Below are 20,968 nucleotides of genomic sequence, written 5' to 3'. Positions count from 1 at the left end.
TTTATCTGGAAATTAAATATTGTTGGTATAAGCACTACCATATACCTATGATGGGAGTATGAATTAGGACAATCTTTTCGTAACACCTAGCAAAAGTAAAAGGCACATGCCCTATTTCCAGCACCATAATGCTAGGAATTTACTGTCAGTAGCATGACCAGGATTTGCATAAAATATATTGCTTGCAGCACTGCTAGGTATGGGAAAACACAATGAAACAAACTAAATGCTTATAACTAGAAGGTACTGTCTTAAAAATTACAGTACACTTATGTAATGGAAAAAAAGATATTTCTTTGTTTTCTTCCAATGCATTAGAATTCTATCATTCCTTTGTCCCTTTTAGGTGATCTGAAATGTTATACTTCTCTAAGTCTGTCCAGAATTCCCCACATAACATGGAAACCTTGTAAAAAAAATAACCAAGCTGTTCTTTCACTTAAAATTTTTAATTTAAATTCAATTTAATTAACATATACTGTATTATTAGTTTCAGCGGTATTATTCAGTGATTCATCAGTTGCTTACAACACCCAGGACTCCTTACTTCAAGTGCCCTACTAATGCCCATCATCCAGTTCCCCCACCCTCCACCCACCTCCCCTCCACCAACCCTGTTTGTTTCCTAGAGTTAAGAGTCTCTTATGGTTTGTCTCTCTTTCTGATTTCATCTTACTTTATTTTCCCCTCCCTTCCCCTATGATCCTGTTTTGTTTCTTAAATTCCACAAGAGTGAGATCAAATGATAATTGTTTTTCTGATGGATTGATTTTGCTTAGCATACTACTGTCTTGTTCCATCTATGTTGTTGCAAATGACAAGATTTCATTCTTTTTGATGGCTGAGTAATAATCCATTGTATCTTCATATACCACATCTTCTTTATTCATCAATCGATGGACATCTGGGCTCTTTCCATATTTTTTTATTGTAAACATTTGAGGCTTACAAAAGATCATTTTAAAAATTTTTATTCTTTTTTAAAAAATTCCAGTACAATTAAAATAGTGTTATATTAGTTTCAGGTGCATAATACAGTGATTCAACAACTCTATACATTCTTCAGTGCTCATCACGTTATGTGAACTCTTAGTCCCCTTTACCTATTTCATATATTTGTCCACCAGTCTCCCCACTGGTAACCATCTGTTTGTGTTAAGATTCTTTTTTCTTATTTGTCTATTTTTGTTTGTTGATTTGATGTTTTTAAATTTAACATAGGAGTGAAATCATAGTGTTTGTCTTTCTCTGTCTGACTTACTTCACTGAGCACTATACCCTCTGGATCCATCCATGTTGTTGCAAATGGCAAGATTTCATTCTTTCTTTTTAATGATCTTATTTCTTTATTTGACAGAGAGAGAGAGAGATCATAAGTAAGCAGAGAGGCAGACAGAGAGAGAAGAGCAAGCAGGCTCTCCGCCGAGCAGAGTGCCCAACACGGGACTCGATCCCAGGACCCTGAGACCATGACACGAGCCAAAGGCAGAGGCCCAACCCACTAAGCCACCCAGGCACCCCAAGATTTCATTCTTTTTTAATGGCTGAGTAATATTCCATAGTGGATATATACCACATCTTCTTTATCCATTCATCTACTGATGGAACAGGCTGCTTCCATAATTTGGCTATTTTAAATAATGCCACAGTAAACACAGGGGTGCATATATCTTTTCAAATTACTGTTCATACTCTTTAGGTAAATACCCAATGGTGAAATTACTAGATCATTTGGTAATTCTATTTTTCATTTTTTTTTTTTTTGGAACTTCCATACAGTCTTCTACAGTGGTTGCACCAGCTTGTATTACCATCATAAATGCACAAGGTTCCCCCCCCTTTTTTTTTTAAATACATCCTTGCTAACACTTTTTCTTGTGTTTTTGATTTTAGCCAGGTTGACTGGTATGATGTGATATTTCACCATGGTTTTAATGTGCATTTCCCTAATGATTAGTGGTATCATCATCTTTTCCTGTGTCTTCTGGCCATCTGTATGTCTTTGGAGAAATGTCTGTTCATGTCTTCTGTCCATTTTTTTTTTTTTTTGGTGTTGAGTTGTGAAAGTTTTTTATATTTTTTCTAAACCTTTACTGGATATGTCATTTGCAAATATCTTCTCCCACTCAGTAGTTTCTCTTTTAGCTTTGTTGATGGTTTCCTTTGCTGTGCAGAAGCTTTTTATTTTGATGTAGTCCCAGTAATCTATATTTGCTTTTGTTTCCCTTGCCTCAGGAGACCTATCTAGGAAAATTGTTGCAATGACCAACCTCAGAGAAATTACTGCCCGTGCTCTCTTCTAGAATTTTTATGGTTTCAGGTCTCACACATATGTCCCTAATCCATTTTGAGTGTATTTTTGTATATGATATAAGAAAATGGTTCAGCTTCATTCTTTTGTATGTAGCTGTCCAGTTTTCTCAACAGTATTTATTAAAGATACTTTTTCCCATTACATTTTCTTGTCTCCTTTGTGGAAAATTAGTCAGCTATTATAATTGTAGGTTTATTTCTTGGCTTTCTATTGTGTTTTATTAATTTATATACATGTTTTTGTGCTAGTACTACACTGGTTTGATTGCTACAGCTTTGTAGCATATCCTGAAATTGGGATTGTGACACCTCCAAGTTTTGTTCTTCTTTTTCAAAACTGCCTTGGTCATTCGGGGTCTTTTGTGGTTCCATACAAATGTTAGGATGATTTGTTCTAGTTTTGTGAAAAAATGCTGTTGGAATTTTGAAAGGGACTCCATTAAATCTGTAGATTGCTTTGTGTAGTATGGATACTTTAACAATTTTGTTCTCCCAATCTATGAACATGGGATGTCTTTCCATTTGTGTCATCTTCAATTTCCTTCATTAGTGTTTTATACTGTTCAGAGTAGACATCTTTTACCCCCTTGGTTAAGTTTATTACTAGGTATTTCATTCTTTTTGGCGTAATTGTAAATGGGATTATTTTCTTAATTTCTCTGTTACTTCACTATTAATGTATAAAAAATGCAACAGATTTCTGCTTATCGAGTGTGTATCCTGTAACCCTTCTGAATTCATTTAGTAGTTCTAATAGTTTTTTGGTGGCATCACTAGGGTTTTCTCTATATATTATCACGTCATCTGCAAATAGTTAAACTTTTACTTCTCTTTATTAATTTGGGTGCCTTTTTATTTCTCCTTTTCCTCTGATTGCTGTGGCTAGGACTTACAGTACTATGCTGAATAAAAGTGGTGAGAGTGGACATCCTTGTCTTAATTCCTGATCTTAGGAGGAAAATTCTCAGTTTTTTACCACTGAGTACAATTTCAGCTGTGAGTTTTTCATATATGGACCTTATTATGTTCAGGTAAGCTCCCTCTAAACCTACTTTGTTGAGGGTCTTTATCATGAAAGGACACTGTGTTTTGTCAAATGCTTTTTCTGTTGAAATGAGCATGTTTTTTTATACTTTGTTGTTGTTGTGATGTATCACATTAATTGATTTGCAAATATTGCAGCACCCTTGCATCCCAGGAAGAAATCCCACTTGACTGTGGTGAATTTTTTTAAATGTATTATTGGATTTGGTTTGCTAATATTTTGTTGAGAATCTTTGAATCTATGTTCATTAGAGGTACTGGCCTGTAGTTCTCTCATTTTGTAGCTTCTTTATCTGGTTTTGGTATCAGGGTATCAGCTGGTTTCATAGACTATATTTGAAAGCTTTCCTTCCTCTTCTATTTTTCAGAATAGTTTGAGAAGAATGTTTGTTTAATTCTTTAAATGCTTCTTTAAATGCTTGTAGAATTCACCTGTGAAGCCACCTGGTCCTAAACTTCTGTTTGTTGGAAGTTTTTTTTATTACAGATTCATCTCCCCTGCTGGTGATCAACCTTCAAATTTTCTATGTCTTCCTGACCTAGTCTGGAGAGGATATATATTTCTTGGAATTCATCCATTTCTTCTTGGTGTTGAATTTGTTGCCATATAATTTTCCATAATAGTCTCATAACCTTTGGTATTTCTGTGGTGTTATTTCTCCTCATTCTTTTCTCATTTTGTTTGAGTCCTCTGTCTTTGTTTCTCTCTCTCTCTCTTTATGAGTCTGGCTAAAGGTTTATCAATGTTGTTGATCTTTTCAAAGAAACAGCTCTTATTTTCCTTCCTTGTTTTTTAGTTTTTTAATTCATTTTTTTCTCTTATCTTTATTACTTCCTTCCTTCTGGTTTTGGGTTTTGCTTGTTATTTTTCTAGCTTCTTTAGGTGTAAAGTTAGATTGTTTGAGATTTTTCTTGAGGTTGGCTTGTACTGCTATAATCTTTCTTCTTAGAACAGATTTTGCTACATCTCAAAGATTCTGGATCATTGCGTTTCCATTTCATTTATTTCCATGTATTTTTTTATTTCTTGGATGATGCATTCATTTGTAATCTAACCTCTATGTAGTGTTTTCTTTCCAGATTTTTTCCTGTGGTTGATTTCTAGTTTCATAGCATTGTCATTGGAATAGATGCATAATATGACTTCAAACTCCTTAAATTTGTTGAGAATTATTTTGTGGCCTAACATGTAATCTATTCTGGAGAATGTTCCATGTGTGCTTGAAAATAATGCCTCTTCCACTGTTTTAGGATGGAAATTTCTGAGTATCTCTTAGGTCCATCTGGTCTGCTGGGTCATTCAAAGCACTGTTTCCTTGATTTTTCTCTTTGCATGATCTATCCATTGATGTACATGGGGTGTTAAAGTCCCCTACTATTATTGTATTACTATCAGTTACTCTCTTTTTGTACGTTAATAGCTACTTTATATGTTTCAGTGCTCCCATGTTGGGTGCATAAATATTTAGAATTGTTGTGTCTTCTAGTTGGATTGTTATGCCCTTTATGATTACGTAGTGTCTTTGTTTCTAGCTATAAACTGTTTTCTTTCTTTAAAAAAAAAAAAAAGATTTTACCTATTTATTTGGCAGAGAGAGAGAGAGATCACAAGTAGGCAGAGAGGCAGGCGGTTGGGGGTGGGGGAAGCAGGCTCCCTGCTGAGCAGAGAGCTCAATGCAGGGCTCGATCCCAGGACCCTGAGATCATGACTTGAGCCAAAGGAAAAGGCTTAACCCACTGAGCCACCCAGGTGCCCCATGTTTTCAAGTCTATTTGAACTAAGTTGTACCCCAGCTTTCTTTTCACTTTCATTTGCATGATAAACCCTTCTGCATCTCTTCACTTTCAATCTGCATGTGTCTTTAGGTCTGAAATGAGTCTTTTGTGGGCAGCATATAGGAGTGTTTCTTATCCATTCTATGATCTTGTGTTTTTTGATTGGATCATTTAGTCCATTTATATTCAAAGTAATTACTGATAGCTAAGTAACAAATAGCAATAAGTACATGTCTTACGGTTGTTTTGTAGTTCTCTGTTCCTTTCTTACTCTTTTCTCTCCTGGTTTGCTGGCTTTCTTTAGTGATATACTTGGATTCCCTTCTCAAATTTTTTGCATATATATTACTGGTTTTTGATTTGTGGTTACTATTAGGTTGATATGTAATGTCGTATGCAAATAGCAGTCTATATTGTTGTTGTTGTTTGCTTAAGTTTGAACCCATTCTAAAAGCACTAAATTTTTATTCCTCTCCTCCACCATGTTTTAGGTATGTGGTGTCATACTTTATTTTACTGGTTTTGTGCTTCCTATTCTTACTCCTGCTTATGGTCTTTCCTTTCCACTCAGAGTCCCCATTAACATTTCATGTAAGGCTGATTTAGTGGTCATGAATTCCTCCAACTTCTGTCTGGAAAAATTTTTCTTCTCTCCTTCTATTCTGAATGATAACTTTTTTGGATAGAGTATTCTTGGTCACATGTTTCTCTCTTCCAGCACTTTGAATATATCCTGCCACTCCCTTCTGGCTTCCAATGTTTCTGCTAAAAAATCAGCCGTCTTACAGGGTATTTCTTATATGAAACTTTTTTTTTTCTCTTGCTGCTTTAAAAATTCTTTACCACTGCTTTTTGCCATTTTAATTACCATGTGGACCTCCTTGGGTTGATTTTGTTGGAGGTGATTTGTGCCTCCTGAATCTAGATTTCTGTTTCCCTCTCCAGATTTAGGAAATTTTCAGCTATTATTTCTTCAAATAAAATTTTCTCTCCCTACCCTTTTCTCTGTCCTCTCTTTCTTGAATCTCTACAATGCAAGTGTTATTACACTTGATGGTGTGGTTGAGTTTCCTTAATTTATTTTCATTTTTATTATTCTTTTTTACCTTTCAGCTTGATTACTTTCCATTACTCTATCCTCCAAATCACTGATGTGTTATGCTTCCTCTCATGTACTATTTTTTCCCTCCAGTATTTTTGCGTTTTCTCTCTTTGTTGTGTATCTGAGTCCTTCACTCTTTTCTCCATTCCAATGAATATGTTTATGACCATTACTTTAAATTCCCTATTAAGCATATTGCTTATCTCCATTTCATTTAGTTTTCTCATGATTTTGTCCTGTCCTTTCATTTGGGACATATTCCTCTGTCTCCTCCTTTTTCTGTGTCTGTTTCTATGTGTTATGAAAGTCAGCTACATCTCCTCTTGAAAGTCGTGGACATATAAAGTGGTGGTCCTATAGTGCCCTGCATTAAAATTTCCCCTGTTCACCAGATTCTGGAATTTCAGGGATGTCTCCTATGCATGTTGTGTATGCCCTACTGTTGTGACTGAGTTGTTTTTGCCTTCAGTCTAGTCATCTTCAAAGGCTCTCTGCTTGTTGTAGGCAGGGTTTGGTCCCTGTGATGTCTGGGGTTCACCATGGGCTTGATTTGGGTCAGCCCTATGTTCGCCAGAGCTATGATCACACTGAACTATAGGGCATTCTTTCTGTGTTGACCCCTGGGAGGCTTTCACTGGTGGGTGACGCACGCAGTCAGACCAAATGTCTGCCATTTGCTGGATTCACATCTGACTGATGTGTGTGTGGTTATCTTCCTCTCTCCCTGGGGCAGGAGTCACTTTGGAGTGGTGCTGGTCTATTGAGCTGCTTGCATGATGCCAGGTTTGTGACACAGCTTTAGTGGAACTCCTGCCTAGTGGAGTGCTTGGGATTCCCAGAAGAACCTGGGAATGGAGTATATTGTTAGCAAGCTAAGTAGAGTATGCACTTTGCTGGTCCTTGTAGGTATCCATTTATCTAGGCTGGGTTGAGGGAGATAAATGGCTCCTGACAGCACTTTTGGTTTTGGAGAAGTTTCTTAAAGATCCCTGACCCTCCAGCACATGTTCTGTGATTAGTAAGTCTTCTCATAGACTTAAACTGCTGCTTCCATGCTGTATCCCAGTAGAGCTGTTTGTTATGCTGTCTCTTTAAGGATGGGGACTGCTTCCTATTGCCTTCTGGCTCTCTAGAGCCAAGCCACTGTTACAAAGTACCAGATGTTGAGCCCTGCTGATTGTAAAACTTGTGAAGTTAAGCCCCTGTGGTTTTCAAAACCAGATGTTATAGGGATTCATCTTCCCTGTGCAGGTGCCTCTTGCCTGGGGTGTCTCGTGTAGGATCTGCTGTTTTCCTTTCTCTATGCTTGCAGTGTCCCTTCCATGGACAGAGTCACGGGTCAGTTTGGTTTCTGACCTGTCTATGCACTTCCTACCATTTTTTTTTTTTTTTTTTGTAGACAGAGAGGCAGGCAGAGAGAGAGGGAAGCAGGCTCCCCGCTGAGCAGAGAGCCCGATGCGGGACTCGATCCCAGGACCCTGAGACCATGACCTGAGCCGAAGGCAGCGGCTTAACCCACTGAGCCACCCAGGTGCCCCCTTCCTACCATTTTTGATGTGATCTCTTCTCTACATTTAGATGTTGAGAGTGTGTTCTTCCAGTTTTCAGATTGTTTTCTGGGTTGCTTACACTGATATGTGTGTCATCTATGTGTAACTGTGGGACAAGGTCAGCTTAGGATCTTCCTACTTGGCCATCTTCCTTGGAAGTTATTTCACTTCTTGCTTCTGGTTGCACCCCTTTGTCTCTGCTAACCTATCACCAATAGGCTGAAAGCTCCAAAGAAGTATTCTGTGGGGCCTGGGGGGTTAGGCAGAGGGAGAGGGAAAATCTCAAGCAGACTCCACGTGGAGCATGGAGCCAGATGTGGGGCTTGATCCCAAGACCCTGAGATCATGACCTGAGCCAAAATCAAGAATCAGATGCTTTACTGACTGAGTCACCCAGGTGCCCCAAGAACATTTTTTAAGACAATATTTTTCTTTCTCTATTAACTAAAAGCATCAGTCTTCAAGACATGCCACTTTTGACAAATGAAGATATTCATACTTAGATACAGTCCTGGCAGAAACTAAGTTATCTGGGGCACAGGCAGAGCAGCAGAATAGATTTAAACCCTTTAAGCATCTCAGCTTTCCAACACCCACCCTGTATGTGTTCCACCTCCAAAAGGCTAGCGCACTCTGAAAATCCTGCATATTGTCAACATTTGCCTTAAACCAAATTCTTTTTTTTTTTTTTTTTTTTTTTTACCAAATTCTTAAAGAAGGTTTTGCTTGTGATACTCCGTCACACTTACTAGAACTGCATTACATCTATACTAGACTGATTGTACTCTGGAATCAGAGAGCATGAAGAGAACTTGACAAGCTCTGAAATAAAAACTCAGTGATTCTCCTTCAGAAATTTCTTTATACTTCTGCTCAATTTTAAATCTCAGGGATATTGAAAATAATTTATATCTTTTAAAGGAAATCACAAAGTGAAGCATTACATTGGCTTACCTTTTTCTTTGACATAGTCCTTTTGCACTTCTGGGATCAGGAAACTATAAACCAACTCAGCAACAATCTCCTCTGACTGAAGCTGAGTTCGACTAAAAAATAAAAAACAAATTAAACTATTTCCTTTGTTGCCTCACTTGAGCTTCTGATTTCTACTTAAGTTCTCCTTATGCGAAGGACTCCACTGCTCAAATCCCACCACTGCCTTTTCCTTGATTAAGTTGTCTGAAATATTATTCTGCCAGAGGGCTTGGTTGATTTCATGCAAATTCAGGTTTGATCCTGTCCTTTAGTTAACCTGCCTGCCAGGAAAGGAATGTTAGAAATATAACTTATGCAAGAAGCCAAAACCTTTGGGGTGAAGTCATACTGCACATACTTATTCACATTGCTTTCATGCTTTGTGGTATTGTAAAAGTACATGTTAGTGATCCAGACTGCAGAGGATCACTGAAAATCCGACTCCCCGTGCTCCTGCCATACAAAGGTTTAGGCACATTGACTTCTAAGGAATTATGCAATTAAAACAATGGACAATGGGGCACCTGGGTGGCTCAGTGGATTAAGCCGCCCCTTCAGCTCAGGTCATGATCTCAGGGTCCTGGGATAGAGCCCCACATCGGGCTTTTTGCTTGGCGGGGAGCTGCTTCCCCCCCCCTCTGCCTGACTCTCTGCCTACTTGTGATCTCTCTCTCTGTCAAATAAATAAATAAAATCTTTAAAAAAAAAAAAACAAAAAAACAATGGACACTGAAGCGGGAGATATATACTTGTTTCTCCTTAAAGGTAAAATCTTAAGCTCTTGAAAAATACATATCGGTAACAGTAAATGGACTGCCCATCCTGCCCTCTGGTGTCTTGGTACAAACCGGCTCTCCATTTCATAAGCAATGTCATTGATTTCCTTAGCCATCTTCTCAATTTCTGCCCTGGCTTGTTCTTCTGCAGTGTTCTCTTCAGTGTTCAGTATTATGTCTTCCAGATAGGAAGTTACAGTACTTTGGTGAACTTTAATCACCTACAAAAAATAAAAATACCTCCTTACTAAGACTAGGAATACTACTGTAAACAAGACCCAAAAAATGAACAAACATTGGCTAATGTCTTTTAAGCACATCTATTTCGTTCTTTAAGTCAATAGTTCCCTCATTGATCATTCCTTTTTTCCTCCGTCTGGTCAGTCTGTTTCAAGCCCACCTACCCACCCAGTCCGGGCAGGCCCTATCCATCTAGCCCACTTTATGAGGCTTACTTAGGGTGGGCAATACAACACTGCAGAAGGACCATGGGCCTCAGTCAATAACCCTGTTTTGGATCCTGGCTTTGTTCTTTCCAGTGATGTGACTTGGTCAAACTACCCAACTGTAGCAGAGATTAAGAGTTTATTTCCCAATGTCCTTTCTCTTATATAACAGAGCCCCTGAGTTTTAGTTGTGTCAACAGGTGTCTAAAGACTACATTTCCTAGTAACCATAGTTCTGGTTGAGGGAATATACGCAGCAGTCATCCGTGTACTTTCTAAAAAGGATTCTTTTTTTTTTTTTTTTAAGAGAGAGAGAGAGAACACAACCAAGTCGGGGAGAGAGAGAATCTTAAGCAGGCTCAACCCAGTGTGTAGCCTGAGGCAGGACTCATTCTCGGTACCCTGAGATCGTGACCTGAGCAGAATCGAGAATCGGACACTTAACTGAGCCACCCAGGTCCCCCTAGGAAAGATTCTTAAAGGGAGTAACCTAGCTTTTTTGTTTTTCTCTTTTCACGTCTCACATCATGGGGACATAATCCTGGAGCACCAGAAGTCATCTTAAACTTCCATGAGGGCCATGCCTTAAGGACAAAAAAGTAGAAAGCTAGAAGGATCCTGAGTCTCTGATGAATTTTTGAACTATCATACCCTGGACTGTTGCTTTTTTAAGCTTTCTGAAATTGTGAAGTAGAACACACATTTTAAAAAGTGCACAGTGACAGATGTCCTGTGCACTGAATTAGGGTAAAGCCAGTACCCATGTAGCCACTGCTAGAATTCTAGAAGTCCGCTATGGGTTTTTCTTGACCACAGACCCTTCCCACTGTCATGACTTTATGGTAAACATTCCCTTTTCTTTACAGTTTTCCTCCCTAAGTATGCAATCATAAATAGCTAGAATATGGATTATAGGCTGTTACACATTGTAGATGATCTGCCACCCCAGTTAAAAGGCTGAACATGACAATATGTAACTCAAAAATTCTTACGCTGTATAGAGGGAGAGCAATCTCTTTGGCTTAAAAAAAAAAAACTTGAAGCACACACACAAAACAAATACTATTCAAGAATCAATCCTAATTCCGTAAGAATTGGGTAAATCGGGGCGCCTGGGTGTCTGCTTTCAGCTTAGGTCATGATCCCAGGGTTCTGGGAACAAGCCCAGCATCGGGCTCCCTGCTTGATGGGAAGCCTGCCTTCTCCCTCTCCCACTTCCTCTGCTTGTGTTCCCTCTCTTGCTGTGTCTCTGTCAAATAAATAAATCCTTAAAAAAAAAAAAAAGGAAAGAATTGGGTAAATCCTGAAAATCTCAGATCAAGTAAGAAGATCTCAAATGGACGCCCTTTTTTTTTTTTTTTGAACTGAGTATCCACACATACAATTCAGATAGCCCTCTTGGAAAATGTTTAAGATCCAGGTGGGTTCTATCTCTCTTTCCCATGTGGCCCACATTTGGACCAGGGGAAACTCTCACACAGCCTTTGCCTTGACATATTCTGGGTATGCTAGCCACCCATAGAGCCTCTTCTATCCCTGGGCAGCCAGCTGGCCCAGCTTCCCTCTTCTCCATGCCCAGGGCGTCAGACGCCCTAACTGAAAGAGTATGTATCAAGCTAGCCGATGACTGCAGTAAAAGAAACCAACCTCTGGGTGTGTTTTGGTGTGTGTTGGGGGGTGGGAGTGAGGTAGGAGGTGTAACGGGTAGTCACAGCACAGTTCTCTCTAAAGGAATCTTCTTCATAAATCTTCTTCATAAATCCCCTTCTATTTTAACACTTGAGCTTTTATATTCTTGATGAGGGTGAGTGCTTTGAGATATAATTAGCTCCTTGGACTTCCTCTGAATTTACATCCTGTTCACTTTGGAATTTCACACTCATTAGGTCTTGGTCAGAATTCTAACTTACCAACCTGGTGCTCTAGTTTATATCTTTAGCCAAAACCTCTCTTCTAAATTCCATCTTAGCTATCCACCACTGAAATGCCACCTCCACTAGAATGTCTCAAGCCTAATAAAAATCAAATTCCTGATTCTACCCCTGCCCTTAAATTAATTCCATGCTCCGCTTTCCCACATCAAAAAACGGTACTATCATCTTCCAGTTGATTAGGCCAGAAACTGGACAGTTTCTTTGACTTCTTCCTGTTTCTCACTGGCTTTAACTACTTCCACGGCCTCCTTCCTGATCTCCTGGTTTCCACTCTGCACTCCTTCCAACCTGTTCTCCACACAGCAAAAAGAGTAACCTGTTTAAAATGTGCCACTGGGCCCCATCTGTTTGCTTCATGAAACGTACTATATTTTCTCATCCTACACATATTTGCATGTTACATAGTACTTACGCTCCAGGAGAAAGGGGACCATGTCTGGTTTCTTCCCTCCAAAGTATCTCACAGTGCCTAGCACATCATAGGAACATAATACATATTTGTAGAACACAATGAGAAACAAAAAACAAGTGCCATTTCATATCATGAGTATCCTCTGGTTTGATTCGGCTCCTCAGCCATCCAGCTGCGCCCCCGACTTGCCTCCTTAAATATCTGGTCCTCCTCCCTCAGGCGCCTTTGCTCGACTTGGCGCCGACCACTCTCTTCAGCTTCTCGCATCCTCCGCTGCCGCTCGGCCAGCATGGCAAAAGCATGGATCCTCCGCTCTTCCTGTAGTCTCACCAGCTCTTTGGACAGGAAGTCAAACATGTCTGCCAGCACCCTTCCTTCCAGTCCAGCCAAATGGTTTTCGACCAGTGAGACCTTAAAAACAATAGTAAAATTTTAAGGATACAAATTCTACTAAGCATGCGGATGTGTATGGAGGGAGGCTGGATTACCCAGAACTCCTGACAGTCACTTCATTTTCAGAATACACTTAGTGTTTATTAGGAGTATTATCACTAGGTTGGCATCACCCCAACGACTCTTCTTTTTAAATATTTATTTATTTATTTATTTATTTGACACAGAGAGAGGTCACAAGTAGGCAGAGGCAGGCAGAGAGAGAGGGGGAAGCAGGCTCCCTGCTGAGCAGAGAGTCCGATGCTGGACTCGATCCCAGTACCCCAAAATCATGACCTGAGCTGAAGGCAAAGGCTTAATCCACTGAGCTACCCAGGCAGCCCGGCCCCAAGGATTCTTACTAAGAAAACTTATGATCAAACTGAGACATGAGAAAGTGGATTGCTTAGTCAGTCACTGACAGATTACAGTCCTCAAATTATGAGGGGGATTTAGCAAAACATTAGTTTATACCCACACAAAATTTTTTTTTCATTTTTTCCAGAAGGTAAAGTACTTCTATCTTCCCAGATATGAAGGGAAATGTCAAGGTTTTTTTAAAAAAAGTTTTTGGAGTTCAATAAAATAGAACCTTCTAGAAATTCACTCATGATACCTTTTAATTTTTTAACGCTTGGTCCTTTGACACAAGTTTGGGGGATTCTAAGGTCTTGAATAACATGAAAGTAGAAACTGTGGTACCATATTCTTTTAAATAACTTCAAAGTCATTAAGAACTATCTTTGAAACAGAGCAAGAAAAAGCCTACAGGTCTATGTAATCATTGAGGTAAAGCTGGGGCCTGGAGTTCTCTGGCAGGAATAAGCCACAGTATCTATTTATGGATCTGTCTGTCCTGGCTTTGACAGAGAGAATGAAAGTGTTTAGGAAGATTGAATCCTTTGCAACTTCATCCCGTTCCTTTTCCTATCCTCCAGTTTAAGGGAAAGGGCTCATCTCCCAGTCATACACTCCCTCAGTCCTGACAGTTCTTCTATGCTGTGCTCTTCTCTGGTTTGTCTCTGAAGGGAGGAAACCCACATCGGTCTCAAAGATGATGAGGCTGTGGGAGACTGCCATTCAAGCGTGGACGTTAGCGCCAGCACCCTCCCTCACCTCCACCCAGCCCGCACATACTTTCTAACCACAAAGTTCAGCTCTACTTATATGACAGGAGGAGGTGGAAAGAAAGGGCCACACTAAGAGTGCCTCACTGCTCCTTACATTTATCAACAGTGGTCATTCAGCCCAGAGACCACAAACAGATTCTCTCCTTGTCTCAGGATCACAAGCTCCCTCCGTTATGGGGCAGATGCAACCTTTAAAATCCCAAGTGGCTACCTGTTCGTGTCCAGCCTTCTCCTTCAGCAGGAAATTTGAGTATGCTAAGGTAGTACAATCTAATTTGAAAATTAAGTAAAAATCTTTAGGAAGGTGATTTTGCTGTGATCATATCACGCAATGCATTACATAATTGGGAATTGTGCATTTTCTGTACTATGCCCCGAAGAAAATACAAGAGGAGAATAGGAGAGGATCAGCTGGAGGTAGATGTGAGTTGCCCCCTCCCTCAGACTCCTGCATATCAGTGGTGTATCTAGGTACAGCAGAAGGTAAGCAGGGCAAGTCCTTTGTTAGGGGACAGCTCTTTCTGTTAACGACTCCCTCAGCTCTTAGCTGAGATGGTATCAGTCAAGTGTTTACCTATGAACTGGGACACATGAGTTAAACAGCCTGGGCTGGGGGTGCCTGGGTGGCTCAGTGGGTTAAAGCCCCTGCCTTCGGCTCAGGTCATAATCTCAGGGTCCTGGGATTGAGCCCCGCATCGGGCTCTCTGCTCAGTGGGGAGCCTGCTTCCTCCTCTCTCTCTGCCTGCCTCTCTGCTTGCTTGTGATCTGTCTGTCAAATAAATAAATAAAATCTTAAAAAAAAAAATAAAGAAAAAGAAAAAAAAAGTCTGGGCTAGCTTAGGTGCACCTGCTGAAGTCTATAATCAGAAACTCTAAAGGGCCAAGGAGGGCATTTTTCCATCCAGTTCTTGGGTCCTGGTATTTCTAGGCCATTCTGTTCCCATCGGAACAGTAGTGCAGCCTTGTCTCTGTCATTTTGAGGGCTCTGAGACCTCCAGATTCAGAAACTCTCGTGTCCACATTCCATTCTTCTTTCTCGGTCCCTCTGTTGGGTCTCACAGTCTGTGGCTTTCTTCCTCCCTTCTCTACACCATCAACCCCAAACTCAGAGAGTATCTACAAGCCTGGTGTCATGGGAAAGACGTAACACATTCATTCTCAAGCTGCCTACCATTTATGCCCAGTCCCACATGGCACAAGTGTTGTGTACACTACTAAGGGTGGGTCATATTAACTCCACTATTAGCTTTCTTATAACACAAGACTCTGCAAACGGTTTCTTTTTCACGCTGATTTAGAGATAAGTGGGAGAGATAGTAAAAGTATGTCTATTCTGTAGTCAGAAATATTGAAAACTGTATACATGGACAAATGCCATAGGAAAACATTTACAACTTTTGGGGAAGAGCTGCAATTAGCAGCTGTTGTCAGGTGACACTGATGAAAATCACAGGATACCAAATACCATGAGATAACAACATATTTTAGATGTGGTTTAACCAGCATACACTATGAACAGCTCCAAAACTCATAAACAAGTGCTGCTTTTTATAATAAATCTTATGTCTGGGGGCGCCTGGGTGGCTCAGTGGGTTAAGCCGCTGCCTTCGGCTCAGGTCGTGATCTCAGGGTCCTGGGATCGAGTCCCGCATCGGGCTCTCTGCTCAGCAGGGAGCCTGCTTCCCTCTCTCTCTCTCTGCCTGCCTCTCCATCTACTTGTGATTTCTCTCTGTCAAATAAATAAATAAAAAATCTTTAAATAAATAAATAAATCTTATGTCTTTTTTTTTTCTGCCTTTACTACTTTTCATTCTGTTGAGCCCCAATTCTACTGAGTACAATAACCAAATATTTAAGAAAATTGGAAGGGAGAGCCTTTTTAAAATGTGGTGGTTTTTTTTTTTTTTCTTTTGCAAATAAAATAAGACCACAGCCAGTTCAGCAAGGGCACATCCCATTCCAATTCTGGACTGCTGCTGCAGGCTGTTATTTAAAACACAACTATGATAGAGTGATGGGGTTGGGGTGGTTCTTTTTTGTCATTTCATTTACTGTTGTGGTAACGCCACCTGCTCAATAATAAAAATCTGGGGAAATGACATAACAAGAAAGAAAAGGAAAGAACCTTGTGCTCATGCAAGTTCCTCTGCCGCTGCAAGGCCAGCGTCACTTGCTTCTCGGCTTTCTTCAGCAGCCTGTCGTCCTCTTGTAGTGCGTGGCTGGTACGCAGCTCCTGGATCAACTCCAGCCGCTTTTCCTTCCCTTCAAACATCTGTATCAAATCAAATCAAATCAAATCAAATCAAATCAAATAAAAAAGAGACTTGTAAGTTAGCATCCCCTGTGCGGGACCCTAAGGCTCCTGCAGTGACTGGTGAGGGACTGGTGAACGGTGGGTTCGGTTCTGCCTTCACAGAGCAGGGGTGTTCCACAGGGCTTAGAGCTCTGCATTCTTTTCTACACCTCCAGCTGCTCAGGTCGAGAAAGAGCTTACTTAGCAGTTGTTTACTCAGTTTCTCAAAATACCTCTCAAAGATAAAGTGGTTTCTATAGTATCATATTAAGAAACCAGACCCTCCCCTTCATTTTCTGTTCTCCTTCCCAAAGATGCCTGAGGATGCTCTTTTTCATAGCCATGCTTTCTTTTCCAAGAGATCTTTTTGCTGGTGCTTTGTATCAGTCCGTTTTAAAATTGAAGTGTGCTTGCACAAATAATGTGGTGAAGGCTTTTCAGTCAGGAAGACCAGAGTTGAATTTGCTAGTAGTTAATATACTCTCAGACTCACACCACTTGCCTATAAAATGGGGTAACTGATAGAAAAAACTGAGATGATAAATGTAAAGCAAAGAATATATAATGTGAGCTTATAGTATGGGTTCAAAACTGTAGTTAGCATTACTTAGCTATTTATTATTCAGGTAGTGCTAGCTATATACAAACTCAAATAATTGTGACATTGTGGAAAATTAGGGAATCCATTTAGTCTATGATGCCTTAATAGTCAAAATTCAGAAGCACCTGGCTGGCTCAGTTGATAGAGCATGCAACTCTTGATCTTGGGGGGTAGGGGTCATGAGTTCAAGCTCCATGTTGGGTGTCGAGATTACTTAACTAAATAAACTTTTTATAAAATAAGTCGAAATTCAGGTAAGAAAATTGTTGGATTTAGTGATTCTAAGGAAGATACTAATTTCACTTTGCCTCGGTGACAACTGTGACAAACAGCAGGCAGGTCCTTTCTCTCCCTGACCCTATGCCACCCACTTGGACAAACTCTGACAGTAGAAGGGAATGGGTAGGTAATTCAGGAGCACACAGTTCCATCAGACAGCAGGGTGTAAGAGGGAATTCACCCCAAGGAACCGAGTACATACACCTTCTATAAATCTATTCTCAAAGAAGAAGCACAGGACCAGTGGTTGGACTGTACATACCATGTTCTGAACGGCTCTTCCCCGGAGTAACTTTTGAAGGTAGATCACAGCCATCTCTATATCTTCTTCTTCCTAAAAGAACAAAGTGAGAACCAAGCAGGCTGAAAAGAGTAGCGGTCAGCATCAAATATTTTTTTGAAGACTTAGATCAAGCAAAAGAGACTGTGCTAGATGCCAGAAGGATTTGAAGAGAAATAAATAAGGCCTACAGTACTCATTGAACATATAGTATTTTAAATGTTACTTCCTGTATTGTTAAAATTATTTTTTATCATAAGACATCATTAAAAAATCATATCAAAAGCAAAAAACTCACTCTATCCCTACAAATTAAGTCATTTTCATTTTCCTATACTCCTTTCTAGCAAAATCTTTCTTGAAGCAGCAAGTATTGCTTATAACATCCCTTTTGTAATAGTTTTTTCATGTTTTTTCATGAGTAGACAAGGAATACAACTAGTCTATGTTGGAGTCTAGAGTAAGGTACTTCTCTCAAGAATTTAGAAAAGCTGGTAAAATCAAAATGGACAAGAATAGCCATCTACAAAAATCACCTTAAGTAACTATATACCAAAAGCAGAAAGCAGAGCCTGCAAATTGACTTAAAGTGCCCCTGAATGCAAGAGAAAGCAACAGAAATCAACAGCATGAACACATGCGAAAGACAATGTGAACCACAGGGAGTGACTGGCACAAAGCCTAGAAAGGGGAACTCCAGAAGCATATCCCGGGCAGTCAGTGGGAGTACTGGAGCAGGGTCTCCACACAGGTGACCCTTCAGAAGCACTAATGAGACCTCCTGCCAATGTTTCTCCCTCTGACAACACACAACGACCTTCTGGCATCTTGTGAGAACTGCCTATACTGGGAGATAGTGGGCTGAGGAAAAGGACTGCTAAGAAGAATATCCTCCTCTACAAGGGAGGCAGTAATCCTTCTGTCAAGCAATACATCTGTACTGTGGCATCTCTAGCACTTTCTTGTGGGGGGTGCGGAAGCTGCTGAGTCCAAGTCAGTCCTAAATCCTGACTGACTCTGGTACCTTGCCCAAACTAAGTTTGGAGACCTATGAAGGTGAAGTGTGACCTTGGTCAGGGTGAACTCTTGGAGCCAGTCCCACCTCAGAAGCTGGCCTGTCCTCGTGACATCGCTGCTATTTCCCTCCTTTCTGACTCCAGCTCATAGCCACCTTCCCATGGGCAAGATGGTTATGGTAACTGATCATCATTTCATCTTTTTTTATTTGACACACATGAGGATTACCTTCTGATGCCCATTTTTCTTAGGAAGATTTCATTTTGCTTATTCGTAATGGTCTGATGTTTGAAGCATAAGAAGAAAAGCCATAAGTCAGATCTTGAAAAGGTAACTCTGTTAAGTTAGGTTTGTTTTTAACCCAAAGTATAAGAATAAACAAACAGCAATACTGAATTTAGCATTTCAAATAAAGTTTCAAACTTACATTGGAACTCATTTCCAAGGTTGGAGTTGGAAGCCGAGGTTGAGGTAGAGCCTTTCTTTGAAGAAAGCGCAAAACTTTCTTTGGTTCAAGAACTCTATTCTTCTTATCCAGTATTGCCTGAAATCAAACACACCAACTAGCGTCATTTCTTACCTTTGTATTTTCTTCCACTACTCAATCTAGGCCACAGATCAAGTATCAATCAGAAATAGTCTTCACTATGGTTATGCTATGACAGTTTGAGAAGGGCCAAAACTGGGAGCTTGTTTGACCCAAGGGATGGTATGATATTCCTAAACATCTGCTAACACTGAATAAACCAAGCACATATTCTAGGTTTATCCATTTTAGTCAAAGATTTGGGGAATTAAAAAAATTTTTTTTGAGATTTTGAAAGGTTTTGTGGTGTGTATGCAAGCAAAACCTCCAAATCCTATTCTTCCATAAGAGCCAATTAGCTATTTCAAGTAAGTACCTGAGTGATAGAAAATTTCCCTGTGCCACAAATGACAGAAATATTTGGTATGTTCTGTTGTTATGGGGGAACTGAGGAGCATTAAATGGCAATTGTCTCCTAGTGAAGAAAGGGCTTTCCTTTGACCATGAAGGACTGCACCTCAGTTTTTCTGAAAATGAACTTGTTTTCTTGAGAAACAGTGTGTGCATGTGCTTTGATTTCAACATACATTTTTACTGATTTTACTTTTAGTCACCAGAAGTCCCCCAAATTATATATGACATAAGGTTTTGTTCATTGTTTCTATTTTCAGCCATAGGGGGATACTTGTAACTTAAAAGGATCAAAAAACCTGATCTGTCTTTTAAAAATAATATTTTAGAATGTTTTTCATCATATGATTTTTATATTAGTTTTCCCACAGAAAACAGAGAGAAGTGACAAAATAAGCACTAAGCCAAAACTTGAAATTAATAAAAATATGCAAGTTGAGTAAAATTTGAAACCACACGAAATTATTGTGGTTTTAACAGAACCCTCTGAGTTTCTACAAAATGAAACTGACACCAAATACACAACAGCTCTAATATATAGAGCTCTAATATATAGAATCAACAGAAAGCAGCAGCAGTCAAAAAATAATAATTTTAAGCTCAGGCATCTCTTGAGTGCGTTGCCTTAAACAGCACCACGAGAAACCATCTTAAAACCAATCATTCATAATATGTTGGTAGGGATCTGGAAAAGCAGGCACTCTCACACACTCAGCAATTAGTACATCATTTATGTAAGAAAATTTATCAGCATCCATCAAAACTATAAATGCAGGCATATTGTGGGTCAGTAATTCATGTCTAGGAATTTTCTTCTAGATATGTTGCTCATACCTGTACCAAATTATATGCAAATAAGATCACTCAATATAGTATTTTTTTTTATATACAAAAAACTTGGGACAATATAAATATCCATCAAGTGGGGACTGGGTAGACATGGAACATTTATATGATGAAAAATCTGTAAAAAATGATGTAACGCAATATGGGATGATCTCCAACATATATTAAATAATAAAAGCACAGACAGACAGTGTATATTATGTATTATTTGTGTAAAAAAATTTAAGAAGATACTCATAGGTATTTTTATTTGTTCTTACATATTTCTAAATACACACATATATACATGTGTATATTTCTCTATATAGATATGAATATATTTGTTTGTAAGATATCTCTGGACAGGAAGATATGAAACTAAAAAACACTGGTGGCCTCCAAAGAAGGAACTGCATAGCTGGGAGACAGGGATAGAAGATTTACATTTAATACTTTTGTATAATTTATGAATTTTGAACTATGTGGATATTTTTCCCAGTCAGCAAATAAATTCTAAATATAAGAGAAAAGAAACAAATAATTTAAATTTTGGAAAAAAGGCAATTCATTTTCACAGTTAAGGGAAAAATGTTTGGTCAAGAAGTCTAATGAAAAGTATAATAAAACCAACAAATAAAAGTATATGAGAATCCCTTCAATCTGTCTTATTGTCTAGAAAGGTAAAGCTCTTGGGAGGGGGAATATGAATGAATATGAGAATATCGAGGAAATGTTGTTACCAAACAATACATTTTAACATGCTTAAAAGACAAATACATTAGGCAACTGAGTTCAATCCATGATTTTCATAAATAGAAGAAAGTATTCATTGGTACACTCTTTAAT

At 39.3% G+C, this 20,968-nt stretch overlaps 1 protein-coding gene across 1 annotated transcript in view; it reads right to left on the bottom strand.

Moving 5' to 3' along the window:
- The window catches only part of CFAP91 (cilia and flagella associated protein 91), a 98,575-nt gene that overhangs the window by 11,052 nt on the left and 66,555 nt on the right, over window positions 1-20,968 (bottom strand). Inside the window, exons 11-16 of the mRNA XM_045088428.1 lie at window positions 18,788-18,904; window positions 17,326-17,397; window positions 16,016-16,162; window positions 12,518-12,739; window positions 9,609-9,757; window positions 8,740-8,831 (exon numbers count right to left, since the gene is read on the bottom strand). Of these exons, the coding sequence (XP_044944363.1) occupies window positions 8,740-8,831; window positions 9,609-9,757; window positions 12,518-12,739; window positions 16,016-16,162; window positions 17,326-17,397; window positions 18,788-18,904 (799 nt within the window). The remainder of the gene's footprint in view (window positions 1-8,739; window positions 8,832-9,608; window positions 9,758-12,517; window positions 12,740-16,015; window positions 16,163-17,325; window positions 17,398-18,787; window positions 18,905-20,968) is intronic.

This window comes from Mustela putorius, unplaced genomic scaffold, assembly GCF_011764305.1.
Source record: "Mustela putorius furo isolate JIRA1106 unplaced genomic scaffold, ASM1176430v1.1 tig00003834_pilon_pilon_pilon, whole genome shotgun sequence".
In the NCBI taxonomy this organism is placed as follows: Eukaryota; Metazoa; Chordata; class Mammalia; order Carnivora; family Mustelidae; genus Mustela; species Mustela putorius.
The sequence above is the reverse complement of the archived record's forward strand: the minus strand, read 5'-3'. Positions and strand labels throughout refer to the sequence as shown.